Raw genomic sequence first — 22,779 nt, forward strand, 5'->3', positions numbered from 1 at the left:
TAGGGAGCTGTATTGTTAAATGAAATGAGAACGTTAGTTTAACACATCTGCGTTTCATTGCATGATCCATTGGCTTCCAGAGTCTGGCCTGAGAACTGTGCAGATGCATGAGAACCCATTTATTTGAAATAACAAGTAATCTAATATTTGCACAGCTTTGTCTTCTATTGTACCTGCCAAGTTAATAGATACACCTTTTATATACTGCTTTCTCCTTATCACCCAGTGTGTTTTTTTGTCTGCTTGGGTTTTGTGTGTGTCACTGTTTGTACTCTTAGGTCACAGTTGTCAAAACCTTTTCATCTGCTTCCACTGTTATCTCCTATCTGAAGATAATGCCACATTCATACATATGAATTCCCTGTGACCAGGAGACGGGAGGGAGGGTACCTTTTCTCTGTGGTGTGATTTCTGACATGTATCGCCTGTAATGAAGGTTCAAGTTTTTCTTTTAGACTTTGCGTAGCCGTTTGTATTTTGACTTGAATTATCTGCTGTTTTTGATGTACTTATTAGCAAGTTACTTTCTGAAATATTGTTTTCAGTTCATTGCCAACTCGTACCCTTTTTTCCCTTTTAAGTTCTGTGAATGTTTCCGATGTTTGCCTTTGTAAATAAACAGTGCACTCTTCAAGTTTTAGAAGATATCTGACGGTAGGTAGTGTACGTGCATGCACACAGTACTGCACTGAAAGGGTCGTTTCACGATAGAAGTTGGAGCATAAGAGAGTTCTGAAATACTATAGTTAAAATTGGCAGTACTGTATAGCCATGACATTACAGTCGAGTGTCAAGGCTCTCCTTCAAAAAGATGCGGGAAGATGCAGTTCCTTTTCAAAGGAAAGACAATATATAAAAATGTCTGAAACGTTAAACAGAATCATATTCAGTTTCAAGCAGGCACACAAAAGGGAAAACTTTAGTCCAGATGTTTAAAGGGTGTGAAGCAACCAGAAACAGGGTTTTACAGTAGAAAGAGATGAATAGCATTCATAATAGATAGTACTGCAAGTACTGCTTCGTTACCAGTGTGATGCTTAAATATAGAGCAACCGCATCTACTTTCACAGATAAAATTTCAAGATAATATATTACAATTAGAGAGAGGGGAAAACCCCCTAAGGCTTCTAGACAGTTTATTTTGAGGAAGGCTTTTACATTACATATTTGCTATGTCGTGTTTAGTGAGAGACTAGTGTTTCTCTCCAGAGCCCCTGACCTGGTGGCTGACGTTTGTTAGTCAGTCAGCCTATTTCCTGTACTCTTTCTGCTGAAACAGCAATGGTGAGTCTGTATGCGTTCTCCACCTCAGTTATTCCATCTGCCAGGGTAGACTCTCCTGTCCACCCTCCTTTGCAAAACGATGTGTGACCTGAGAGTGAATGCATTTGGCAGATCAAATTGATCTTGGCCTTCTGTTTTCTTTCTTTCTTTCTTGGCCATTTTGCTAGGACATCTGTAGCTGACCCAAGCCTGCTCTGCCCACTTGTTGCGAATAAATTTTTGCAGAGCAACTGAGTTAATATTCCTTCACGGTGGTAGTAAGAATTTGGATTTGTCAGAGTAACAGCATCCAAGTGTATAATTTTTCTTTGAGGTAAATTGCAGATAGTACATGTCTAATGTTAAAGTAGGGGTCTCCACGCTGAAGGGTTTTGGATCACTTCTGCTTTACAGTTTAACAGTGGGAAAATATTAGAATGTTTTTGTTCTTCAGTTTGTCCATCTGTAAAATAGGAATAAGAGTAGTTTTCTGTCTTGGTAAAGTGCTCTGAGGAGTAGCTACTTCTTAATTTGTGCAAAGAGCTTGGACTCAGATACCTTCATTGCTTACCCAAACTCATAAATGGACGTACACTTTTCATAACCTAATAGACAGCAGTGCTGTAAGGCGATCTTCAGGAGGTTATCTATTTGATTTTTTCCTGCCCTAAGTCAAACTCCTCAGTGTCTGACAGAGATTTGAAAACTTGTTCTTGAAAATCGCAAGTGATGGAGATTCCACAGCCTTTTTAGGCAACTTATTGCAGTGCTTATTCCTTGTGCTTGCTTGGGGCAAGTCACATAAGCTCTTGCCTTAGGTTTTCATCTGTAAGGCAGGATAATTGTGTTTACTTGCCTATCCTACAGGGCTATTTCGAGGAGCAGTTAGATAACAATTTCTAGGCTCAACATATTTTTCAGATGTTATGTAAATGCAAAATATGGTGGAAGAGATTTACTGTCAGTTTCTTATATTGTTAGGCTCTGTAGAAATGGTCAGTAAATGTTTGCTAAAATTCCTAAAAGATATCGTTACATGGTGATTTCTTGGAAGTGTAAAATATGTGTTTCTGTTATATGCTTCTGTTATATGCATAGATACATATGTAGATGTATACGAACGTGTGTGTGCATGTTTATGTATATATAAAAAAGCATAAAGCATATATAGTATATGTAAAATATGTAAAGTTTTTTAATTGTTAATTAGTTAAACAACCTCTTTTCTCAGATTCTTCAGTATTCAGTCCAGCAAAATCATCTTCTGCTGTTAACTTAAGTGGAACTCAAGACGCATCCAGGAACAAGAACGTTGTGAAACCGTTGGCTTTGTCAGTACAGCTTGTAGGAAAGGCATTTGCTGCAGGTAGCACTTTGCTTTGCGGGATAGCTGAGAGCCAAGGGAATTATCAAATTATCTGCTTAGCAGCCAAGAAATAAGGGAACCATGTCTTTGGTGGAAAAAAGGAAAAAAAAGCATTCACTAGCATTTCCAAAATTCATATATTCTTTCAGTCCTCTGCACATAAATTTCCTTGGCCAAACTGAGCCACACTTTGACTTTCAGATCTGATCTTATTTGTAAAGTATACGTTATTTCCCTTTCTGCACTTCCTAAGGTATCTAAGAGAGCATACAAGTCATCTCTTGATGTGACACTTGAGATTCTTGCCTCAATAACTGAGAGCTATGTGGTGTTCTCCATATGTGGCTGGTAGAGTTTCTCCAGATACATTGCGTAGAATTTAGTCTCCTTTCAAGGAAGTTTAATATCTGTGCTATTTTAGTTAAGCATTGCTGTATTCTATTTAGCAAATTAGAAGGCTTAACTGTGGCATTTAGACCCCTCATTCTATTAATCTGTTGTGAAATTCTGATTATTTATTCCTTTAGCTGATTATATAAAATTATCAAATTTATTATAGGGAAAAGTGCTTGAATTAAAAGAAAAAAGTTACACACTTTTTGGTTTCTGTATGCAGACACATGAGCATTATGTTTTATACATACATGTATGTATGTTATTTTATACAATATACATTGTTGTATATACATAATATAGAAATTACGTTGCATATAATTAATATACCTGTGTCAAACAAATCATTAAAACCATTCTTTTTGTAAAATACCAGCAATTACTATATTTCAGATGAGTAAAACTAGTACTTTTTCCCTCCACCCCTAAGAAAGAGGAGAATTTGTCATGCACTGAGATTACTTCCCACCATTTCAGCCAGTTCTGTAGTTGACCCACAGCTACTGTTTCTATCTGTTCCAAGTCATTGATTCAGAATATCAATGGAGAGCTTGCAGTTGGCAAGTGCAAAATTCAGTTTTTCCTAATTGTGAATTTGAGAGTCTTGTGCCTGAATTTATTTGTATGGCTATGGTTGGGAAAAAAGTTTGATATTACCTTGTTTTAAGTCCTGTACCCTTATTTATCTTAGACATTTTCTGTTGCAGCTGACATCAGCAAACTGTCAGGCATCTCCTGGTATTGCTCCTGCAACATGTTCCTGGGAGTTAAATCCTTGTGGAGCTGGCACATACACAAAGGAGCTGTAGTCCCCCCTGGGCCCCATTTCCACTCTATGCAGTTTATGCCTTTCCCACCCCCCCGCTCCTGCAAAAATAGGCTTCAGAGTAGAATAAGATGGAGCTACATACCGAGAGGATATAACTTCTTGTGAGCCTCTGTTTTTGTAGTTTCATTTCATGATCTGGGTATAGTGGGGTCTGCTAAAGTGTCGGGTCTGTGGGACTGGCGGATTGTCTTAGGTGGAGGTAACAAAATTAAAGATGATTTGCACCAATAATGTCCAGAGCATGTACACGCTGCAGCAAACTGTCCTCTCTTCCATGCCTAGGCTCCCTTGCAAAGGGTTCAGATCAGAGCCCTGCAGTGAATCATTGTGTATAACACATGGACAGTTGGAGAAAAAAATATATAGATGCACCAAAGAGGCCTAGAAATCTTTATAAGCTGAATTCATGATGGGCTTTTAAAAAAAAATTCAGTTTCTAACAAATGTGTCACAAAATTCCCAATTATTTTTTCTTGTGTAATTTTTTATTTTGTTTTGGTTGGGGTTGATTTTATGGGTTGGTTTTTTTTTTTTTTTTTTTTTTAACCTTCTACCTAATCCTCCCTACCCTGAAATCTGAAAATCCCATAAAAAGATCAGAATTTTGCAGCCTGTGTCCAAAGTATTTTCTACCAAGTACACCGCATGCTTTCCCCTGGAGCATATTTGTTTCAGTCACTCATCCTGCCCCGTTGTGTGCGTGTGTGTGTGCTGCCGTATTATTTTGTTTGTTTGTTTCAAGATTGTCTGAAGCCACCCACACTCTGTATCTTATTATGCTCAGCTCCCCTTTCACTGCGTGCCACGGATGTTGCTAATGGAAACACTAATGGAGGAAGAAACAATATATTGAGTTCTACGCTCTCCAGGCCTGTGCCTCACTCAACGTCTCCTAGCCCCGGCTGTGCAGCTGGAGACCAAGGTAAAGAAAACCTCTGTTCCTTTAGTGAAAGCTGTGCTAGCTGTTGAGCCTGAAATTTGCCATTTTATTTTTCTTCCCGTTGCAGCTGTTTCTCCAATTCAGTCTTTACAAGTACATTTGGTTTCTAGCGTGAGCATTAATGATAACCTTGTAGTCTTTAACACAAGTAGCAACATTTCTCACGTCATAGTCTGCCCTCATGACTATCTGAGCGTAAACCTCTGGAAATCAGTGGAATTACACGAGCTCAACACCCTTGTGAAGTGGGGAATGTGGGCTGGAGTCTGGTTGTTTGGGAGGATGGCGTTTAGAGTGAGCTTTTGCTTTTCTTCTCAGCATCAATGTCCAATTCTGGGCCACCAAAGAAGCGTCACCGGGGATGGTCTCCTGGGTCCCCAGTCCCTCCTCCTGGCTTAGTGGTACCTGTTCCTACAATTCGGCCTTCGGCAAGAACAGGTAAAATGTTAACAATACGGAGATTTCATTTGCTGGAAGTTGTACTCAGCTGGCCCAATAGCCCAGTGCTGCTGTCTTCAGTGTTGTGCAGAACACATCACTGAGCTTGAGTGCCATGGAGAGTGTTTCAGGTGCCACAGAGAAGCACACAGGGTTACCTGGTCCTTGTTTCCATAAGCTAATATAAGATGGGACAATGGGAAAGTGAAACTATTGGGAGCAGGGGAGGAAGGGAAGATGAGAAGGATTCAAGCTATCTAACTATTTAAAGCTATCTAACTGCCTTAAATGTAACTCAGTTCTTCAAAAATTGTGCAGTTGTATGAATATCTGAACACATTTGAAGGATTTCCGTTAGCCTTCACCTTGAATGTTGTGGCTCAGCCTGGTGTGTCATGCTACAGAAAGTACACTCAGTTCCTGCTCAGGAAAGAGGGCTTTATATATTTTTGGCCTAATAGAGGTCACTGGTGTCCACCAGATTATCTCTAGTTAGAAGGATACAGTTTGTGATACCAAATGGCTAGTGTGCCAAGAAAAGCTCTGGGAGAGATATGTAATATGAAATCATATGGAATAGGATTAAATGCGAGTGTGAATACTCATCTATATGCATATATGTACCTCTGTTCATACACAGCTATTAATGAAACTGCTCATTATTGAAGCACTTCTCAGTTGTGGGATTCAGAATACTTTGTAAAGGGGAATAAACAATTACTTCTTCCTGTCTCTACAGAGTGGGAGAATAAACATGCAAGGGGAAAAACCCACATTTATCATACTGTACCATGAATTTTTCTCTCTGCTTTGGAGGGCTTGGTTTTGAGATATTTTGGAACTGATTTTCAGAAATACTGACCATGGGGAAAAAGGGGTGCTTGATACTGTAAGCCTGTCTACTTGAGCACCTCAGATCAGTGGGAGCTTTTGTAGACTTCTGTCTTCGGAGACCTGCTGAACATACATGATATGAGGCAAGCTCCTCCTTTTGGCTGAGTTAATCTCAACAAATCTACTACCTCTGCTGTGTGCTCTGTTTTCCATGAGTCTCTCGTAACGTTTTTTCTATTGAATCAGCACGTATCTACAACTAAAACAGATGCATGCGTATGTTTGCTCATGCTACCTATGATACTTTTCTTTAGATGGCATTGTTTGAAAAAATCTGTTACAAACAACCATTGAAGCCTGAGAAATTTATGAAGTGAGTCTTACAGCAAAATCTGTGCAGATTACTAAATTCCTGAGCTTCATTTCCTTTTACTTGCGAAAAGTACTGTTTCTCTTTTATGGATAAAGCTTAATTTTTATTTTTCTAGTATCACAGTTGCCAAAGAGCAGCTTTGTGATTTTGGTTTGTATTTGTCTTTCTAATCTATGTATATTTTATGTCAAAAGTTAGAGCAGTCTCTTCCTTTGTATTGATTGACTGGTAGCATTCAGAGGTAGCCTCTGTTTTAGAAGTGGCCCTTTGCCCTAGTACTTGGCTTTGTTAGAAGATGCATATTCAAACCCGTGTTTTTCTCTCCGATTCCCACCAACAATACAGTAGTCAGGAAAAGTTTTATTTTAGGGGTGGGGCTATAGGAGGATATAGGCTCTCAATTTAAATTACTTAAAACTATAGCAGGAAATGCAGAGACCTTTTGAATTTTATTACAGTTAGTGATCTGCAGTAATTTTTTTTCATTTGTTCATACGGCCAAATCACAGTATGAGCCTTTTAATAATGGAAGCTTTTCTTTTCTTTATTTTATAGAGCCTCTTTTGTCAGTCCCGGTTCCTCAATCCGTGTTAACTGGAATTTTACAGCCTCAGCCCATCCCAGCAGGGGAGACTGTAATAGTTCCTGAAAACCTGCTGAATAACTCGGGAGTCAGACCAGTGATTCTGATAGGTAAGTCTTACACTGGAAAATGAAACAAATGAACAAATGCCTGCCTCTCTAGAATTAAAACTAGAGAATCTGTTCCTGTCGGTTGATTCTGACACATGTGATTCAACCACACCGTTGATTGAGTACAACAGGAAGACAATTTGTCATGCGTAGTTTGCTTTAGATGCTCAATGCTTAAAATAGGAAGTTAGGCGATTTCTGATAGAACCTGATTTGCAAATGGGTCATTACTAGGTCAGATTTTTACAAAAGCTCTGGCCAAATTGAAATTTTGTACAAATAAGATTTTTGTAAAAAGACGAGAATAGAAATATTTCCATGAAATGAAAATAGCTTTCTAATGTAAATAACTTACAAAACAACCAAATATTTATAGTCCAGATCTTGAAGCCCAGAGATTCTGCATGACACCAGGAAATTGATTCTGAACTGACTAATCAGAGGTGAATCCTAGCTTTTTTGTCTTCTTTAGTCCAATTCTTATTGTTTAGTAGGTAAGAAAAATAACAGATCAGACCTTTAAAATCCTCTAGCTGTATAAAGTGCATTGTTAACCCTTAGAATGACATCGTTTTTACTTTAAAAGTTTGACTTGTAATGTGAATAACCCTTTCAAGCTGAGCTATTTGGGAATAATATATAACAAACATGGGTTGGCCAGTAGTGCTAAGATTTTGAGGAGTGACTTTTGACTCTTTAAAATCCTTTTCAATTCAGCAGAGTACAGATGGCTGTATAAAGGAGCTTCAGTGTTAAGAGAACATGCCTATCCATATAATCCCCGGAATAATTTACCATTCATTAAGAAATGGAAAAGTTCTCAAAGTCCTCAGTTGTATTAGGATTATTATCCTAATACATATACTTCCAAGGGAATTCATAGGGCCATTTACACTAGTAAGAACCTCAAGGATAGAGTTACACTTTTTTTGCTTTGTTTTATTTGTTTTTGTTTTCTGGAAGCATATGCTAAAGCTCAAGCATGGTGCTCTACCATACTCAGAGCTACACTTCTGTATTAAAGATGAGGGTGCCTACAGTCATCAGCTTAAGTGCAAATTGAATGCAGCCCTAAGGCTCTTGGAGAGTCGCCAATGAAGTCCTCAGTTAGGCTAAATGTTAGTGTCCCTGAGAAACAGTGTCCTATTAATAGTACAGAACCAGATGTACCCAAATGGATGTGTTTGGCAAAACCTGTGTGGAAATTTTTTTAAAGGAAAACATTCTCAAGGAAAAGAGGAGTTAGCCTGTTCTCATCTGCTTTACCTGACAGAACAGCATGTTTAGTTGTTGATGTTTGTTAAACCTGTTTATGAAAACAAAATGTAAACGCAGCAAAAAGGTGAAATCAGTCATGGCAATACACAGTGCCTGAATCAATTCTAATGTGGCTTATGTTGCTTTTGTAATGTTAAGATCACTGTAATATGCTTCTATTGATTTTTCTTTTTTGTACACTGTATTATGGAGAATGTCATGCTCATGTATTTAAAGGTCAGGGTAAGAGCAAAATAGACAACATTCTGATTTGTCTTTGGATAAAAATAGGTATCCTGATGGTATGCAATTATCATCAGTTTTCATAAATCTTTGTGATCGTTTGTTGTAATATACAACAAAGATACAGCACTCGCCTATCTCATTTATTTTGTAAGCAGTGATAATGTCAAGAATGGTCACTGCTGCAGTATCTTTTGCAAGGTAACATTAAGTAGAAGTTCGGGAATGTGACATTGTGCAAGAGTTCATGTAGTAGCATATTTTGAGACTTTTTGCTTTTGTCTTTGTTCTTTTGTTGTTTTTTTGAAGGTTATGGCACTTTACCTTACTTCTACGGAAATGTTGGTGATATTGTTGTAAGTCCCTTGCTGGTGAATTGTTACAAGATTCCACAGCTGGAGAGCAAGGATTTGGATCTGCTGGGCTTGACCAGCAGTCAACTGTTAAGCGTTGAGAATATGATACTTTTAACTATTCAGTATCTTGTCCAGCTAGGTAAGCAGTTTGTTGCAAGTGCTTCAGTTTTTGTTTGTGACTGTCTTTTTTTTTTTTTTTTTCCTCTCCACCCACTTTATTTCTGTTTCAGAGCCAGTTTTATGGCTATCTGTTTTTGTGCCTGGAAGAGGTAAGTGGCTCCATCTAGTGTGTGTGACTTTGCTACTTGATGCATCAGATAGAAGTGAAGTGAATTTAAAGGCTGATCTTGCCTCTGCTCTCCATATGGGGATTGACCAGGTCACCTTTGTGAAAATGCAGTCCTCCTTTGCAATGCAAATAACTCATTTGCTTAGGGTATCAAACCATCAGTTATCACAGCCCTTTCTAAGGACACTCGGTCTGTTTTATTCAGTTTCATGACAAATGCTGGCAGATGTGTGGTAGTCATCATTGTTTTGGTGACAGCCACGTTTACATGAAAACCACATTTGTTATTCAGGCTAGGGCAAGTTATTCAGTGAGTATCTCATTCTAGTAAATGTATTTGAAAGTTTGCAACTCTTGCAAACTCTTTGCAAGTTTGAGGGTAAACCAGCAAAGCGCAATTTCTTTTTCTTCTTGATCTAGAAATTTTTCCCTACCTTACAGTAAAATACAGCAGTCATGACAGTAAGGTTTTAGAAGCCCAAAGAATAACACGGGATTAGCTCTGGGAAGCCTCTCGCAGCAGTCTCAGTCTTAATCTCTGTATTTGAAAATGTGCTGCTTATCATAGAGGAGAGCGCAGTGACTTTTGTGAAGAGCACGCTGTTTTGTCTTTACTGGATAAACTGAGCTTCTGCTAAGGCATCTGTAATACACAATTGCATCAAACATGCAAGCAATTCTGAAGAAATACAACTGATGGTAGCAGTATAATCTGGGGAGTAAATGTGTTCTGTGTAGGTTTAACCCATACGTTCCTACGCTTTGCTGTTCTCTGCTCATGCAATGCTGTTAGACACGGGAAGTAGGATATGTGTTGTGTTGTAACACTCTCTAACTGACCTGTCTGCTTTATTTGCCATTCTCTGCTGGGAAATAGCTTTAATGGTTCACTGGATGCCAGGTTGGAATTGACAAAGGGTTTCTTTTTGCAGGTTGAATGGTTTTTTTTGTTGCCCTTCTCTGAGTGGGCTTAAATTTATTTGAGGTTTTTGTCTTCATTGGAAAGTTTGTAGAGTGTGCATGTTAAAAGCATACAGTTCTGGTTGTTTCTGGATTCATGGAGGCATCTTACAAATTTCCTTCAAAGAAGCATGTAGGCCAATACAGCATTTCCAATTCATATATATATATATATATACATATAAATATATATATATATATGCTGAAACTTCTGGAGCAGTCAGGGAACTTCATTCCGTAATCACTGATGAGCGTGACCTTAGATAGATGCTTAGTCCATACTTGTTCCAAGCTAATGCATGCCTTATGCAAAATTTCTGGAATTCAGCTTCACTGTGTCTAATAAGCACCCCTTCTTCAGCATAAAGAAGTTCTCCTATTAATAGGTGTTTGTCTTGGCTTTTGTTCTTAACTGTGCAGAACTGAACTTTTTTCCATTTGGCCTTATGTGGAGATGGGCACCAGCACTGCAAGATAAAGGACCCAAATGAAAAGAAAAGAAAAGTAAAAACATTCTGAAGAGCATTGGGATCAAAACATGTCACTGGTTTTGATGCCGCTGCACACTTAAAATTGTTGGAATCATGACAGCCACGCTGAGCTGCAGCCTTTATCCCATGTCGTAAAATCTAAGTAGATTAAAGATGATCGGAGGATGGCCAGATTCAAAAGCTTTTGACAGGGAGGAATGGAGACAAATACACACAGAAGTTAACAGTTTGTTCATGTGAGCCTCTTTTTTTCTTTAGAAAGTAAGACTAAAAAGATGCAACTTTTTTGCCAGAGTATATTGCAAAAGAGCACGATGGAGGCAAAGACCTGAGAAGCAGTCAAAAGAATGTCGTGTCCCAAATCATGCCTAATTTTTACAGGTCTCACTACTTGTACAAAATATTTTTGCGTAAGACTGTCTGTGATTCCAGATCATAGCGATATTATTTATGGAGGTACTCCTTTTTGGAAAAATGATATATCTGAGAAGTCCTTTCAGTTTTCCTGAAAGGGCATAAAAACGTGATTAATTGTAGGAGTATGCCGTTTTGTTTTTAGAAGTCAATTGAGCAGTCTCACAATGTTGTTACAAATTAAAGCAAAGTATATGCCCTTCTAAAGCTTTCTCCTTACGTTTTCTATGAAAACAGTACACAGTTAAAGCTGTGATTGTGAGCTATAGTGCTGCTATACATAAATTCCTCTGGCTGTGATAAAGGAATAATTAAAAGAGATCAAGAAGTGTATTTGATGTTTGTGTGTTTTTTACGGTCTGTTTCCAGTATTTTTGTAGGTTTTACATTTGTTATCTTTGGCAGCATTCATAGTGAAGATTTCCCAAGCTTGTTTCTATACCTCAAAATGTCCGTATTTGCAGTATGGGTTATATTCTATCATTTCTGCTCTTGTGCTTTTTATTATTGCACCATGGTTTCTGCACACACAGTTTCGGCATATGCAGCAGTATGGTCTATGTTTCGGTTTTTTAGATGAGGGAGCTTTTTGGATCCCCTGTTAACTACCTGTCTGGAATTATAAAGTCATTCTTCTTTCTCTCTTGTTATGGTACAGTTGAATCACTTTGCCTGTGTTTATGCAGCGGCACCCAGAGGTGTTGTGTAGCTTCCATACCTGGGTGCACATCCAAACTCAGTGCAGGAACAAGCCTCTGTCTTCTGCGGAAATGATATTCAGATGCCCAAAGCAAGAGATTATTCCAGCAGTTCCCTCAGTCTTGGATGGCTGGAGGACTGCTTTGCTGTGGGATATACAAAAGCTTGCTGAATGTTTATAACATCTTTGTTAGTTTAGACATGTGGTATATAAGATTTATTTTTTGCAGAAGATGATCTCTTTCTATATCAGTTAACACTTTTTTTTACATTTTTCACGTTCTGCTTCTAGATTTTCAAAGATCTAGAATGCTACTTCAACGTTTGGGGCAGTGAAGCAAACTAGAAGAGAAGAAAAATCGTGTTTTCCCAGAAAGAATTGTAAAGAGAGAGCTAGGCCCGTATGGTGTTAAATGAGACTCATCAGAACTTTTCAGTTTGCATCAAAAGTGAAAACACCCTTGCATTTAGAAATCTGTAGGTGTCCTACTGTCCTGTGGTAGTTGGATGGTAACACAGGTTATGGGCACCCTGCTTCTCACGTAACCTTTCTGTTTCCTTTCTTCTCTACCCCCTTTGCTTGTTTCTCTGGCCCTGAAAAAAAGCATAACAAATAAGCGTTTCACATATCTCTAGTGTTTAAGCCCTGGCTTTTTGTCACCGAAGAGCAAACTCCTGAGGTGTGAATCTGTCTCCTGTGGCACTCACATGGGATCTTGGCGGTTTAAAGTATAGTTACTTTTTGCTTTGCATTCATGAATATTTTTCATCTGCTCCTGAGTATGCATGAAAATGAGAGAAACCTTACTTAGAAGAATGCTAATTGAAGCTGGATTAGGGGAACTGATGCTAAGATATAACGCTTATATTTCCGTTTTCCAATGCAAATTCACAATATAGTTTACAGAAGTCTGTGTCACTTAGATCTAGAGTTGCATAGACATATCCTTCTCAGTGTTAGAAGTTTGCATATTTGCTAAATTAAACTATGAAGGAAGAAATTAAACATTGCTATTTACATCCATGGTTAGTATATTAGTGTACAAGATGAGTGAAAACAAAATGAATACCAGTTGACAGGCTTTACCAGACTGCATGGGTATGAGGATAAGCATTTGGGCTTTTTTCTCTAAAGACATGTGGAGACTTGATGGTTAATGTTGCTGCTCCAGGCAAAAGGCACATATTCTCCCACCCCTTCGCACCAGTTACTAAGGGTAGAAAAGCTCGGAGTAAGATGGAATCCTTGATTCTTAAAAAAATAAAAAATAATAATAAAAAAAAGGAAAATAGGGGCAGGGAGGGAGGAAAGCAAGGAGAGAGAGAGAGAGGGAGAAAGAGGCTTCTGCTATTGAAGAGCAAGAATATGCCATGTGCATAGATATCCATTGTGTGTAAGGGAGTGGGGCTTTTAAATGCCAAAATACGATTTAAACTTTAAAGAGCATCTCAGATCTAGGCAAACAAGTGATTATTGCTTGTTCAATAACATTTTAATATGAGATACTGTTCTTTTATCTGTTTGTTTTTAATGTAGGTCCTGACCAGATACCCCTCAGGGAAGAATTTGAGCAGATCATGTTGAAAGCTATGCAGGAGTTCACTCTGAGAGAGCGATCCTTGCAGATGAGTGCACAGTGTGTCTCTGTGTCACCAGGTCAACTCCCTTGGCTTGCTAGGTTAATCGCGAGCGTGTCCCGGGACCTGGTGCACGTGGTTGTTACCCAGAACTCCCTGGCAGAGGGCATCTCGGAGACTTTGAGATCTCTCAATGAAATGAAACACCAGCAAAAGCTACCGGATTATGTAGTTGCCATTTGTGCATCAAAGATTAGAGGAAATGAATTCTGCGTAGTAGTCCTAGGTGAGTATATTTACATTGCACTTCAAGTACAAATGCAGTTCTGTGGAATGCTTTTTCTCAAGTTGTTGTTCTAGTTTTTCAGTTACCATTTTTTAAATCCCTTTAGTTGTTGTTGTTCCACTTCATCCTATTACATTGCAATGTCACAGTTTGCCCTTCCTCTGTGAAGACTTTGAGTACTGGTATCCGTGAGAATTTAGGAAAATAGCTGTACATTTTCAGCTATATTCAGCTAGGTCCCTTGAGAGACTCCTTGAGAGGCCTGAAACTTTATTTTCTGTGTGGCTGCCTTAGGAAATATCTTAAAGTGACCTAGCGGCAAAACAGTGTGGCCATCTTTTTCTGTTATGTGTAACAGCTGTGTTATTTGTTTCACATGACAATACTGAATTAACCACAAATCTTCTGTAGACCACTGTAAAACAGAACACCCTTTTTATCATGTTGATTTTCAGATGTCTGTAATGTTTGTGTGTGCATGAACGTGTCTGGGTGGAAGTGAATTTGTGACTGTCGTCTTTCCTTTGTAGGCCGATAAATTAGTAACGTCCATTTTTGTTTTTTTTCACGCTAGGGATAATTACTTTTTCATATTTAACCAGACCTCCATTCCATCTAAGGTGCCAATATTTATTTTGCATGTCATTTGTCACCCGAGTGTGCAAACCTATGGGCAACGGCTTGCAAAGGATGTAACTAATTCTCCTGTCTCTAGCAAAATGGACCTGAGGCTCCTCTCTCGGGTAAAGGCAGTGGAGATCCATGACTGAAGATGAGCGTGCCCTTTACCTCTAGAATGAAAAGGCGCTGTTGATAATGTACTGTATTAAAGATTGATTTTTCTTTTTTCCCATCCTTCTCTAGGTCAGTATCAGTCTAGAGCACTTGCAGAAAGCATGCTTACAACCAGTGAATTCTTAAAAGAGATCAGTTATGAGCTCATCACAGGGAAAGTTAGTTTCCTGGCTTCACATTTCAAAAATACGTCTTTAGGTGAGTGATTCTGAGAAGCAGAAGTTCTAACAAAGACAGTGACCGCCTTGTTTCTTTAGTGTCTGTATGCCTTCTGTTCTGCTGCTGAAGCACATGTGAAAATACAGCTCTCCCCTCTCCATTGAGAGGCATTATTTCTTTCTCTTCATTCAGTAAGTGTAAAGGAGTGCTCATCCTCTCCTTCACCAGTGCAGTGTGAGTTATTCATCCTGTGGCAAAGCATTTTTAACACTGTTTGTGTTGCTAAATCTGACAGGAGGGCACCCATAAGTGCATGAGTCGTCTTGTTTGCTTTTTTAGCACCATTCTAGAGGCTGTTTTCGAGTGTTTGTTTCTTAGTGATTATCAGATATCACAACTAGCTGTAAAGGCACAGATTTGAAATTACTCAGCTGTGGTTTCTTTTTTGGAATTTACTCAACTGGCAAATCACTAAATAAAAGAGGAAAACATTCTCGCTCCCTCTCTTCCCTTTATCTCCAGCCTCCCGCCCTTCACAGATTTGACATCAGCTGTGTGAGAACATGTATGTATGTCATGTTCTACATCTTCTACGTCTTAAAGTTCTTCCCGATAATTTGCTGTTGTTAATTCTTAACTAGGTGATGATTTGGACAAGCTGCTAGAGAAAATGCTACAGCAACGAGGAGAAAGTGTCATTATTCCTTTTAATGGAGATGTTAGTGAGTGTGTGTCATCTCAGGAGGCAATTGCCATGGTTTCTACACAAGAACCAGGTAATATTTTTTACATGCAGGATGTGAAATAAGTGAGTAGTTTGTTAAACATCAAAATGCATGGGCCTCAGACGACTCTGATGGCACAGCTGCAGTCAGTATGCCAGCCTTCAAATATTAGTACTGCCAGCTAAATGTAGCAATGCAGCAGTCTCTTGGACAGAAAATCTGTGTAATAACCTTCAGCAACTTTTTTTCTCTATGTTTTATAATTCCTAAGCTGAAATACTTGACCTTCTGCTTTGAACTAACCAGAGCAGAGAAGATGCTCCTGGATAACATTGGCAGTGTGGACTCATCTCACCTTTTTACTCCTAGAAAAGGAATGTAATCCTGGGCTTAGGGCAAAGGGAGCTATGTTTTGCTCCTGATCTCCCCAGGGGTCCTCCTATATCTTAGCTTTTGATAGTCCTCGTTTTCCAGATGTGTAAAATGATAGAAAGATGTACAACACAAGTGGGCCCCAGGGCTTCAAGTTTTGAGGAAAGTGTTTTAAGATCTTGGATTAAAAGTGCAATGCAAGTGTAATCTGTAATTTGCTTATTTGAGGTGTATGTTGTTCAGTACAACATATGATGAGTTGCTTAGGTGCAAAGGATGAACTAGGACTGGCTGCCTGAAAATGCTCATTGTCTTTGTCCCATTTTGGAATTCTTTGATTATTCAGAGTTTTAACTGTACTTTCCTTTTCATACGACAGTTATGATAAAAGAAGAAACACTGAGCTGCTGTGAACACTGAGATTCTTTTAGGTCTAGTATCAAAGCAAATTCAACCTCCAATAAAGCTTTGTTTTCCCTGTGAAAGAAAGGTATGCTCTTGACTCACATTAGTTAGCTCAAATTAATCAGCTCAGTGCTAAATCTGAATGAAAACAGGATGGTTTGTAGTCTCCATACGGATCAGAAGATCCAGTTAGACAGGCTGCCAGGCACCCTGTTCTGACGCTTTCCAAAAGGATAAGTCTTGAGCTTCCCTACAGAATCGGTTTGAAGAGAGAACAGTCTTTTGATTTAGTTATTTGTTGTTGTTACTGTGTAATGATGCTTAGTTGCTGCTTTTTAAACGTTCATGCTTTCTCAAACAATTATTCTGAGCTAGTTTTGCCTTTAAAATATGGCTATACAATAATTGAAGCTACTGGGAATCTGCCTGAGTTTAAAAAAGGAGAGAGAAGTCTCCTAGGCAGTGAATAGGACCTTTCTCCCCAAGCAGATCTCCTGAAATGAACAGAGAGGCAGGTCAAAACAGGGGATACATTTGCACACGTAAACACACTTACATGTCCATATAGAATAGGCATACTGGATTTTGCCCCCAAATATCTTCCAATTTTCATGTAAATTGCAAAACTGTATGAAGTAATATATCACTTTAAAAAGCAAGTATAGTTCTTGTTTATTAACTTTGCAATAGTTCTAGGGTTTTTTTGTTGTGTTTTAAGAAATTTGCCCTAAGAAATCTTTGTGACAAGCAGTCTATTAATCAGAATTGAATTTGTAGTAGAAAACTTGGCATAAACATTTATTTTATAAATCCTATCTGGTATGGCATTATAAAATGAAATTTGATAATCTAGAAGTTTAAAATATTCAGAGGATAGTGAAACATACTGCGTGGGGTGCAGAATGTACCTGCTGGAAATGCTGAAATGCAGAAACATGCTTTTTCTTGCACAGACGTGAATGCTCCGATACATGCTTAGAGAAAGCTAAACTTCAGTTTCTCAGTTCTTTGCAACTAGTATTTATATTAACAGTGACTAAGTTGAGATAGATCTGGGACTAAAAGTCTGTTAAAAATCAAAACCTCCCCAAACAAATAAATAGTGCCCCTCCCCAAATCATTGAAGGGGTTTTGCCTGGCTGTGTTGCTCATCTTCCCTTAGCAGTGTATATTATTGTCAGTCAGTATATAGACATATATATGGTATCTCAAAGCTGACTTAGAGCGCTGCTCAGGAAAACAGAGTAGAGCCGATCGACAAACGAGCTCTTCCCAAATGACCTGCCTTCCCGTTAGCGAGAGTCTTTTTGGCAGGCTTGTCAGGCAGGCTCAGTTTCCTCAGATTAATAGGTGTGGTGGCTGTCAGCCCATAGTGCCCTGAGCACAGCAACCTCTGCAGCCGTGGCTGGTCCTTCTGGAAGGCAGGAAGGAAAGAAGGAAGGAAGGGAACCTGTTTAATGGGTTGCGTTTCACTATTTTGGCTCTGAGGTTTGCTTGGGTTGCATCCTTATAAATCCTCAAAACACTTAATTTACCAAATAGGCAGTGTTTACTTGAGGGTATCTGATACATAATCACATTTTTAATCAGTTTTGATAAAGGAAAGTCAACATTTGTGATCTGAACCCAGCTCTCTAGAATGCTAGGATTTATTCTGGTGAGTGATTTTGGTTTTTTTCCGAATAAAGAGGGTAGACTATTTGGACGTTCAGTGTTTATTGGGGCGGGGGGAAAATAAACATGTTTCTTGTGTTTTGTTTTCTTTCTCAAACAAACACACTCTAGATTTGGATGTTGATACCTTCCAAATTTACCAGCCACAGCTTACTGTTGCCCGAAAGCTCTTGTCCCAGGTTTGTGCTATAGCAGACAGCGGCAATCAAAGCCTGGATCTTGGTCATTTCAGCAAAGTAGACTTCATCGTTGTAGTTCCCCGTTCAGAAGTCCTGGTGCAGCAAACTCTTCAACGGATTCGACAATCAGGTAAAAGGGACGTGAGGGGAAAAAAGAATATTAAATCACAAAGTAGGTGATTGATATTAAATCGAATCAAAGAATGTGACAGACGTTAAGTCTTATTTGGTATAAATGGAAAAATAAGCTCCAGCACATATTTTGCAGACACTAGATTGGCTCCATTGGTTGGTATCATCCATAAATTCACAGTAACTTCTAGTCATATATTGTGCCCATGCTGTACCATGCGAGTGGCAAAAGGAATTGCCATACTTGCGCAGAGCTGAGGAATATATAATGTATGACCCAAAGAAACATTCAGCTGTTGAGAGAGAGGGCAGATGAGCAATTACAGCTTTTCATATGTTTTATTTCTTGGAATTGTTAGTACCATTTGTTCTAGGTGCACGTTTGTGCATGTGCTGTCACATGTATTAGCACAGACGCGTGTGCAGGAAGCTGTGTGTGTTAGATAAACTACTGAGTAACACTTGCGCTTAAGCAGACAATAATTGCCGTACTGGTTCAGCAGGGTGAGTTTTCTTGTCTGATGATCTGGGTCTGACAGTGGCTAGTATCAAATGCTTCAAGAGGAACAAGAAGGCTTTAGTGGATAGGTAATGGAGTAGGTCCCTACTGAGAATGACTGCTTTTATCCACTCCTAGTGACTGACATGTGCCCTGAAAAGCATAAGAGTGTATCCTTGGAGAAAATTCCAGTCTAATAGAACTAAAGGCTGTATGAATGAACTAGCTGTATAAATGTCCAGTCCTTTTTAGCTCTTGACCTCTGATATCATCTGGGAGTAGTGAAGTCCTTAGGACAGTTGAATATTTTGGATTCTTTTTTGTTTTGTAAGTTGAGTTGTTTTTCCTCAGCCTTACTTAATAATCCCTTGCATTCATATTTGAAAAACGTGAATAGACGCTTCCAGCTTGATGTTTCTATGAGTAGTTTTAGATAGCTGTTTTTTTTTTCCCGTCTTATTTTCTAGTCTAAATTAAGCAGTCTCAAACTTTTTCAATTGTGCAGATATCCCCTGGTATAGCTCATTTTTGTGGTCCATCTCTGCGTCTATTTTCTCCCTGCTTGATACTATTTTATTAGTAAAATAAAAAGAATGCAAGCGACTACATGAATTGGAGGATTTCTTTTTCTTTCTGACATGGCATTATGGTTTTTTTCTTCTAGTCCTTGTTTGTTCAGACATTTTCTTAATTTGCTGCTGTACACTAAAACAGGTTTTCTGAGATCTGTTCACTGTTTCACATTTATTTTATCTTTTTAAATGAGCTATGATTAATACCTTGGCAGATAGGTAGTTGGCTCATATTTCACAATGGCTTATTGCTAGTTGCTTAATTCAAATGGTTTTCAAAGCCGTGTATGTCACATCTTGCCTGTCTTATGAAGATGATGACAACCCGTCATTACAAAGACTGCCAGAGTGTAACTGTAATTTATTGACATTTGGACACTAATGTTGAGGTAGGTAATGAAAACCATTGATATGATATTAGTGAGAGGCAGTTTTATATAAATTTATGATTTTTGCAAAGGGAAGGTCAGGGTAACTTTTTCTGACTCTAGCAGGACTCATATGTTAGCTAAACGTGGGGAAGTTTGGCCTAGTATCGTGGAGCACAGCCAACTCAGTTCTGCTCTGGAACTTTTTGTAGAGGTCTGAATCTCTTTTTTCTTTTGGGTAATATGAGAAGTCTTTGAGTGCTTTTTGGAGGAGATCCCGGAGCCAAGAGGCAAATTTCAGTCCCTGCTTTGAGAGAAAACGCATTCTGATAATGCTTCTCTTACTAGGGCATCTCAGGGATTTGGCTGAGTCCTGCTGTTGACAAACTACCTACAGTTGACACTTCATTTTTGGATGCACTCAGAGGAAAAAGATTTTGTTGCATTTTTCTTTTTGACAGGTGTCCTTGTGGATTTGGGCCTAGAAGACAATGGAACGGCATATCAGAGAGCTGAGAAATATGTGGTTCGGCTAGACAATGAGATTCAAACAAAATTTGAAATTTTCATGAGACGAGTGAAGCAGAATCCGTATACGCTGTTTGTGCTGGTTCATGACAACGCCCATGTGGATTTAACAAGGTAGCTGTTTCAGTATATCAACGGAAAGCACTTGCAGTATCTTTCTGCTAGTTATTTTAGAAGACTTTCCATCTGGGTCTTTGGGCGGGGAATCAGAAATCATCTTTTTTGTGCTAATTCTGATTCAGTTGAAGATAGAAGAAGCAGCTTCAGATTTTTGGGCCCCTAACAAGATTGTTCTTAGGGGTAAGTGCTATAGTACTGAAAGGCTGGGAGAAAGGACTAAATTTTGCAACTTTCCTTACTTCTCTCATCTTTTCCCTCCTCAGCCCTTTTTTTCTGAACCCATATACCAACCCAAAACTATCCCCTGTTCACAAGCCAGTCATGTTTCAGTTCATGTTTTTATCCTTGATGATTGTGTGGCTCTCAATATGAGAAGGCTTACAAACACTTAACTCTTCTCATCTTCTGAAAAGCACCCCAGCTACTCTAAGAAAAGAATTTAAAAACCAGCTGCTGTGTTGAGGTATCATGAATGTCGCAGGTGTTTGATCTAAACAAGATAACACGTATGCACACACGTGCACAGAAATATTTCTTCACACTGAATCACAACTTTACAATGGAAAGAGAAAGCAGTAAGTAAAGCAAATTCTTCTCTTCTTTTTCCATGAGTAAACTGGAGAGAAAAATCTTAATGGCATTCAGGCAATGATGTGTATAAGCTTGTGGGACTCGTGTGAGCAGAGCTGTAATAAACAAAATAGCCTCCTTGAAGGAAAGCTGAAAATAGATAAAAGCAATATTCTTTCTGCCTTGTTCTCCCCCTCAAATACGTGTGATTGTCTTCACTATACACTGAATTCGGAATTATACTTTGCAGGCAAAGGTAATTCCAGGAGCTGGAAATAGGACATCAGGAGAATATAGTGTTCCCCAAGCTCTTAGAAAAACATTGTTTCTGGCTGAAGAATCCAGTGAATTTTGTAAACTTGTGACTATACCCTAACCCCTATGGAACAGCATTTTTTAGTGAGACATTTCATCACGTTTTGGCTTATTATAGGTTTCCTCTATCTGATGCTCTTTTATACTGGCACGCTAATTCAACTTCTTACTGTCAGGAGATTTTGCTCCGTTATTTGGTTTTCTTTCCCCGAGTCTACCCACAGAGAACACTGAAATGGTTTTGACATTTTTCGCCCTTTCAAAGAGTTTTTTGAGCTGTGGTTCTCTGTTCCCTGGTCTTCTGGAGGTTTTCCTGGAGGAAAAGAGTAATCTGTTGAATTTCAGGATGTCAGTAAGGCAATTCTTTGCATTCTTATTTCTGCAGTGCCATTTCAAGTTCCCTGTCACATGGTGAGCCTAGTCATGGTCTGGCTGATAGAGTTATTAATTGCAGGGAGGTCCTTGAAGCATTCAACCTCCTTGTTCTTCAGGTCAGCTCTTTTCCTTACGCCTTGCAAACGCAGCAGTCCAGGATCAGCTCTAGCAATGAGGTACACTGGATACAATTTGACACTATGGTAAGTGTTTGATTGTTAAGCTGTGAATTTTAATGCAAACTTCACATCTAGCAGAATCTAGCCGATAGATATCAAATAAAAATGTTAGGAGGGAGCTCTTTCTCTGCTGGAATTTCTTCTCTCACACTCCAAATAAACAGCTGTGGGCTGTTGATGGTAGAAGTAGCTTTGGCATTTAGGCCCAGGAACTGCACATTTTCTTTTGGCCACTGAAGCAATATGAGAAGTGACTTTGTAGGCTGTGGCCAGATAAAGCTATGTGGACTTGCCATAAAGCTCTTGAGCTGCCTTCTCACTTTCAAGCGGTCTAACTTTTGACTGCAGCCAAACAAACAAACTAGCAGAAATGGAGGAGTGAATGGATATTCAAAGTTAGTCTGCTTTTTGGTTGATTGTGGTTGATAAGCCGTTGTGGTAACTTTCTGCAAAAAAATGGCGTAGGCAACTTTTTGTTTCCAGAAAGTAAGAAATCAGCAACTTTTGATCTTCTCATTAAAAGGGGGGGAAAGAAAGGGCGGGGGGGAAGACTCTCTGTGAGATTAATTACATTTATAGTGATCACTGGTCAGATGTAAAGACACTGGAGACCATGCCATGTTCCAACAGACACCTCATGAAATTTGAGGCAGCAAATATTCTGCCTTCCTGATGTCTGTCCACGGATTTACATTCCAGAAAAGAAAAATTAGTTGCTATTTGTTATTAGAGATGTGTAGAGAGTGACTATGAAGAATAATTTTGGAAATGAATAATGCTTATGTTTTCAGGCTCTTTTTTAAATAGAGAGAAATGAGATGAAGTTATCAGTAGATATCAAGCTTGAGATAGGGAGTCAGAAATGAATTAGCATGATTCTGGAAAACCCCTAAAATTAAAGGTAGGAGATATATTCAAAATTTTTCAAGGAGCTACACCTATCTTTTCCTAACTATAGTCAAAGAATAAGTTAGTAATAAACAATTTACATGTTATTATATCCTTTAAAACAGACAGACAACATCATTGATGGAGAATGAGTGAAAAGAAAGGATGCTTTGCTTTGGAAAATACTTTCCTTTTCTTTTTTCTTTAGAGTGACAAATTAAA

At 38.7% G+C, this 22,779-nt stretch overlaps 1 protein-coding gene across 10 annotated transcripts in view; it reads left to right on the forward strand.

The window, feature by feature from the left end:
• Window positions 1-22,779, forward strand: part of GREB1L (GREB1 like retinoic acid receptor coactivator) — a 145,820-nt gene that overhangs the window by 93,060 nt on the left and 29,981 nt on the right. For all 10 annotated transcript variants that reach the window (XM_068932307.1, XM_068932310.1, XM_068932311.1 and 7 more), the window contains 11 exons: window positions 2,495-2,629; window positions 4,636-4,773; window positions 5,110-5,229; window positions 6,992-7,129; window positions 8,939-9,124; window positions 13,376-13,702; window positions 14,567-14,695; window positions 15,298-15,432; window positions 17,944-18,141; window positions 20,044-20,224; window positions 21,501-21,693. In XM_068932307.1, the coding sequence (XP_068788408.1) occupies window positions 2,495-2,629; window positions 4,636-4,773; window positions 5,110-5,229; window positions 6,992-7,129; window positions 8,939-9,124; window positions 13,376-13,702; window positions 14,567-14,695; window positions 15,298-15,432; window positions 17,944-18,141; window positions 20,044-20,224; window positions 21,501-21,693 (1,880 nt within the window). The remainder of the gene's footprint in view (window positions 1-2,494; window positions 2,630-4,635; window positions 4,774-5,109; window positions 5,230-6,991; window positions 7,130-8,938; window positions 9,125-13,375; window positions 13,703-14,566; window positions 14,696-15,297; window positions 15,433-17,943; window positions 18,142-20,043; window positions 20,225-21,500; window positions 21,694-22,779) is intronic.

Source organism: Struthio camelus, chromosome 2 (genome assembly GCF_040807025.1).
Source record: "Struthio camelus isolate bStrCam1 chromosome 2, bStrCam1.hap1, whole genome shotgun sequence".
NCBI lineage: Eukaryota > Metazoa > Chordata > Aves > Struthioniformes > Struthionidae > Struthio > Struthio camelus.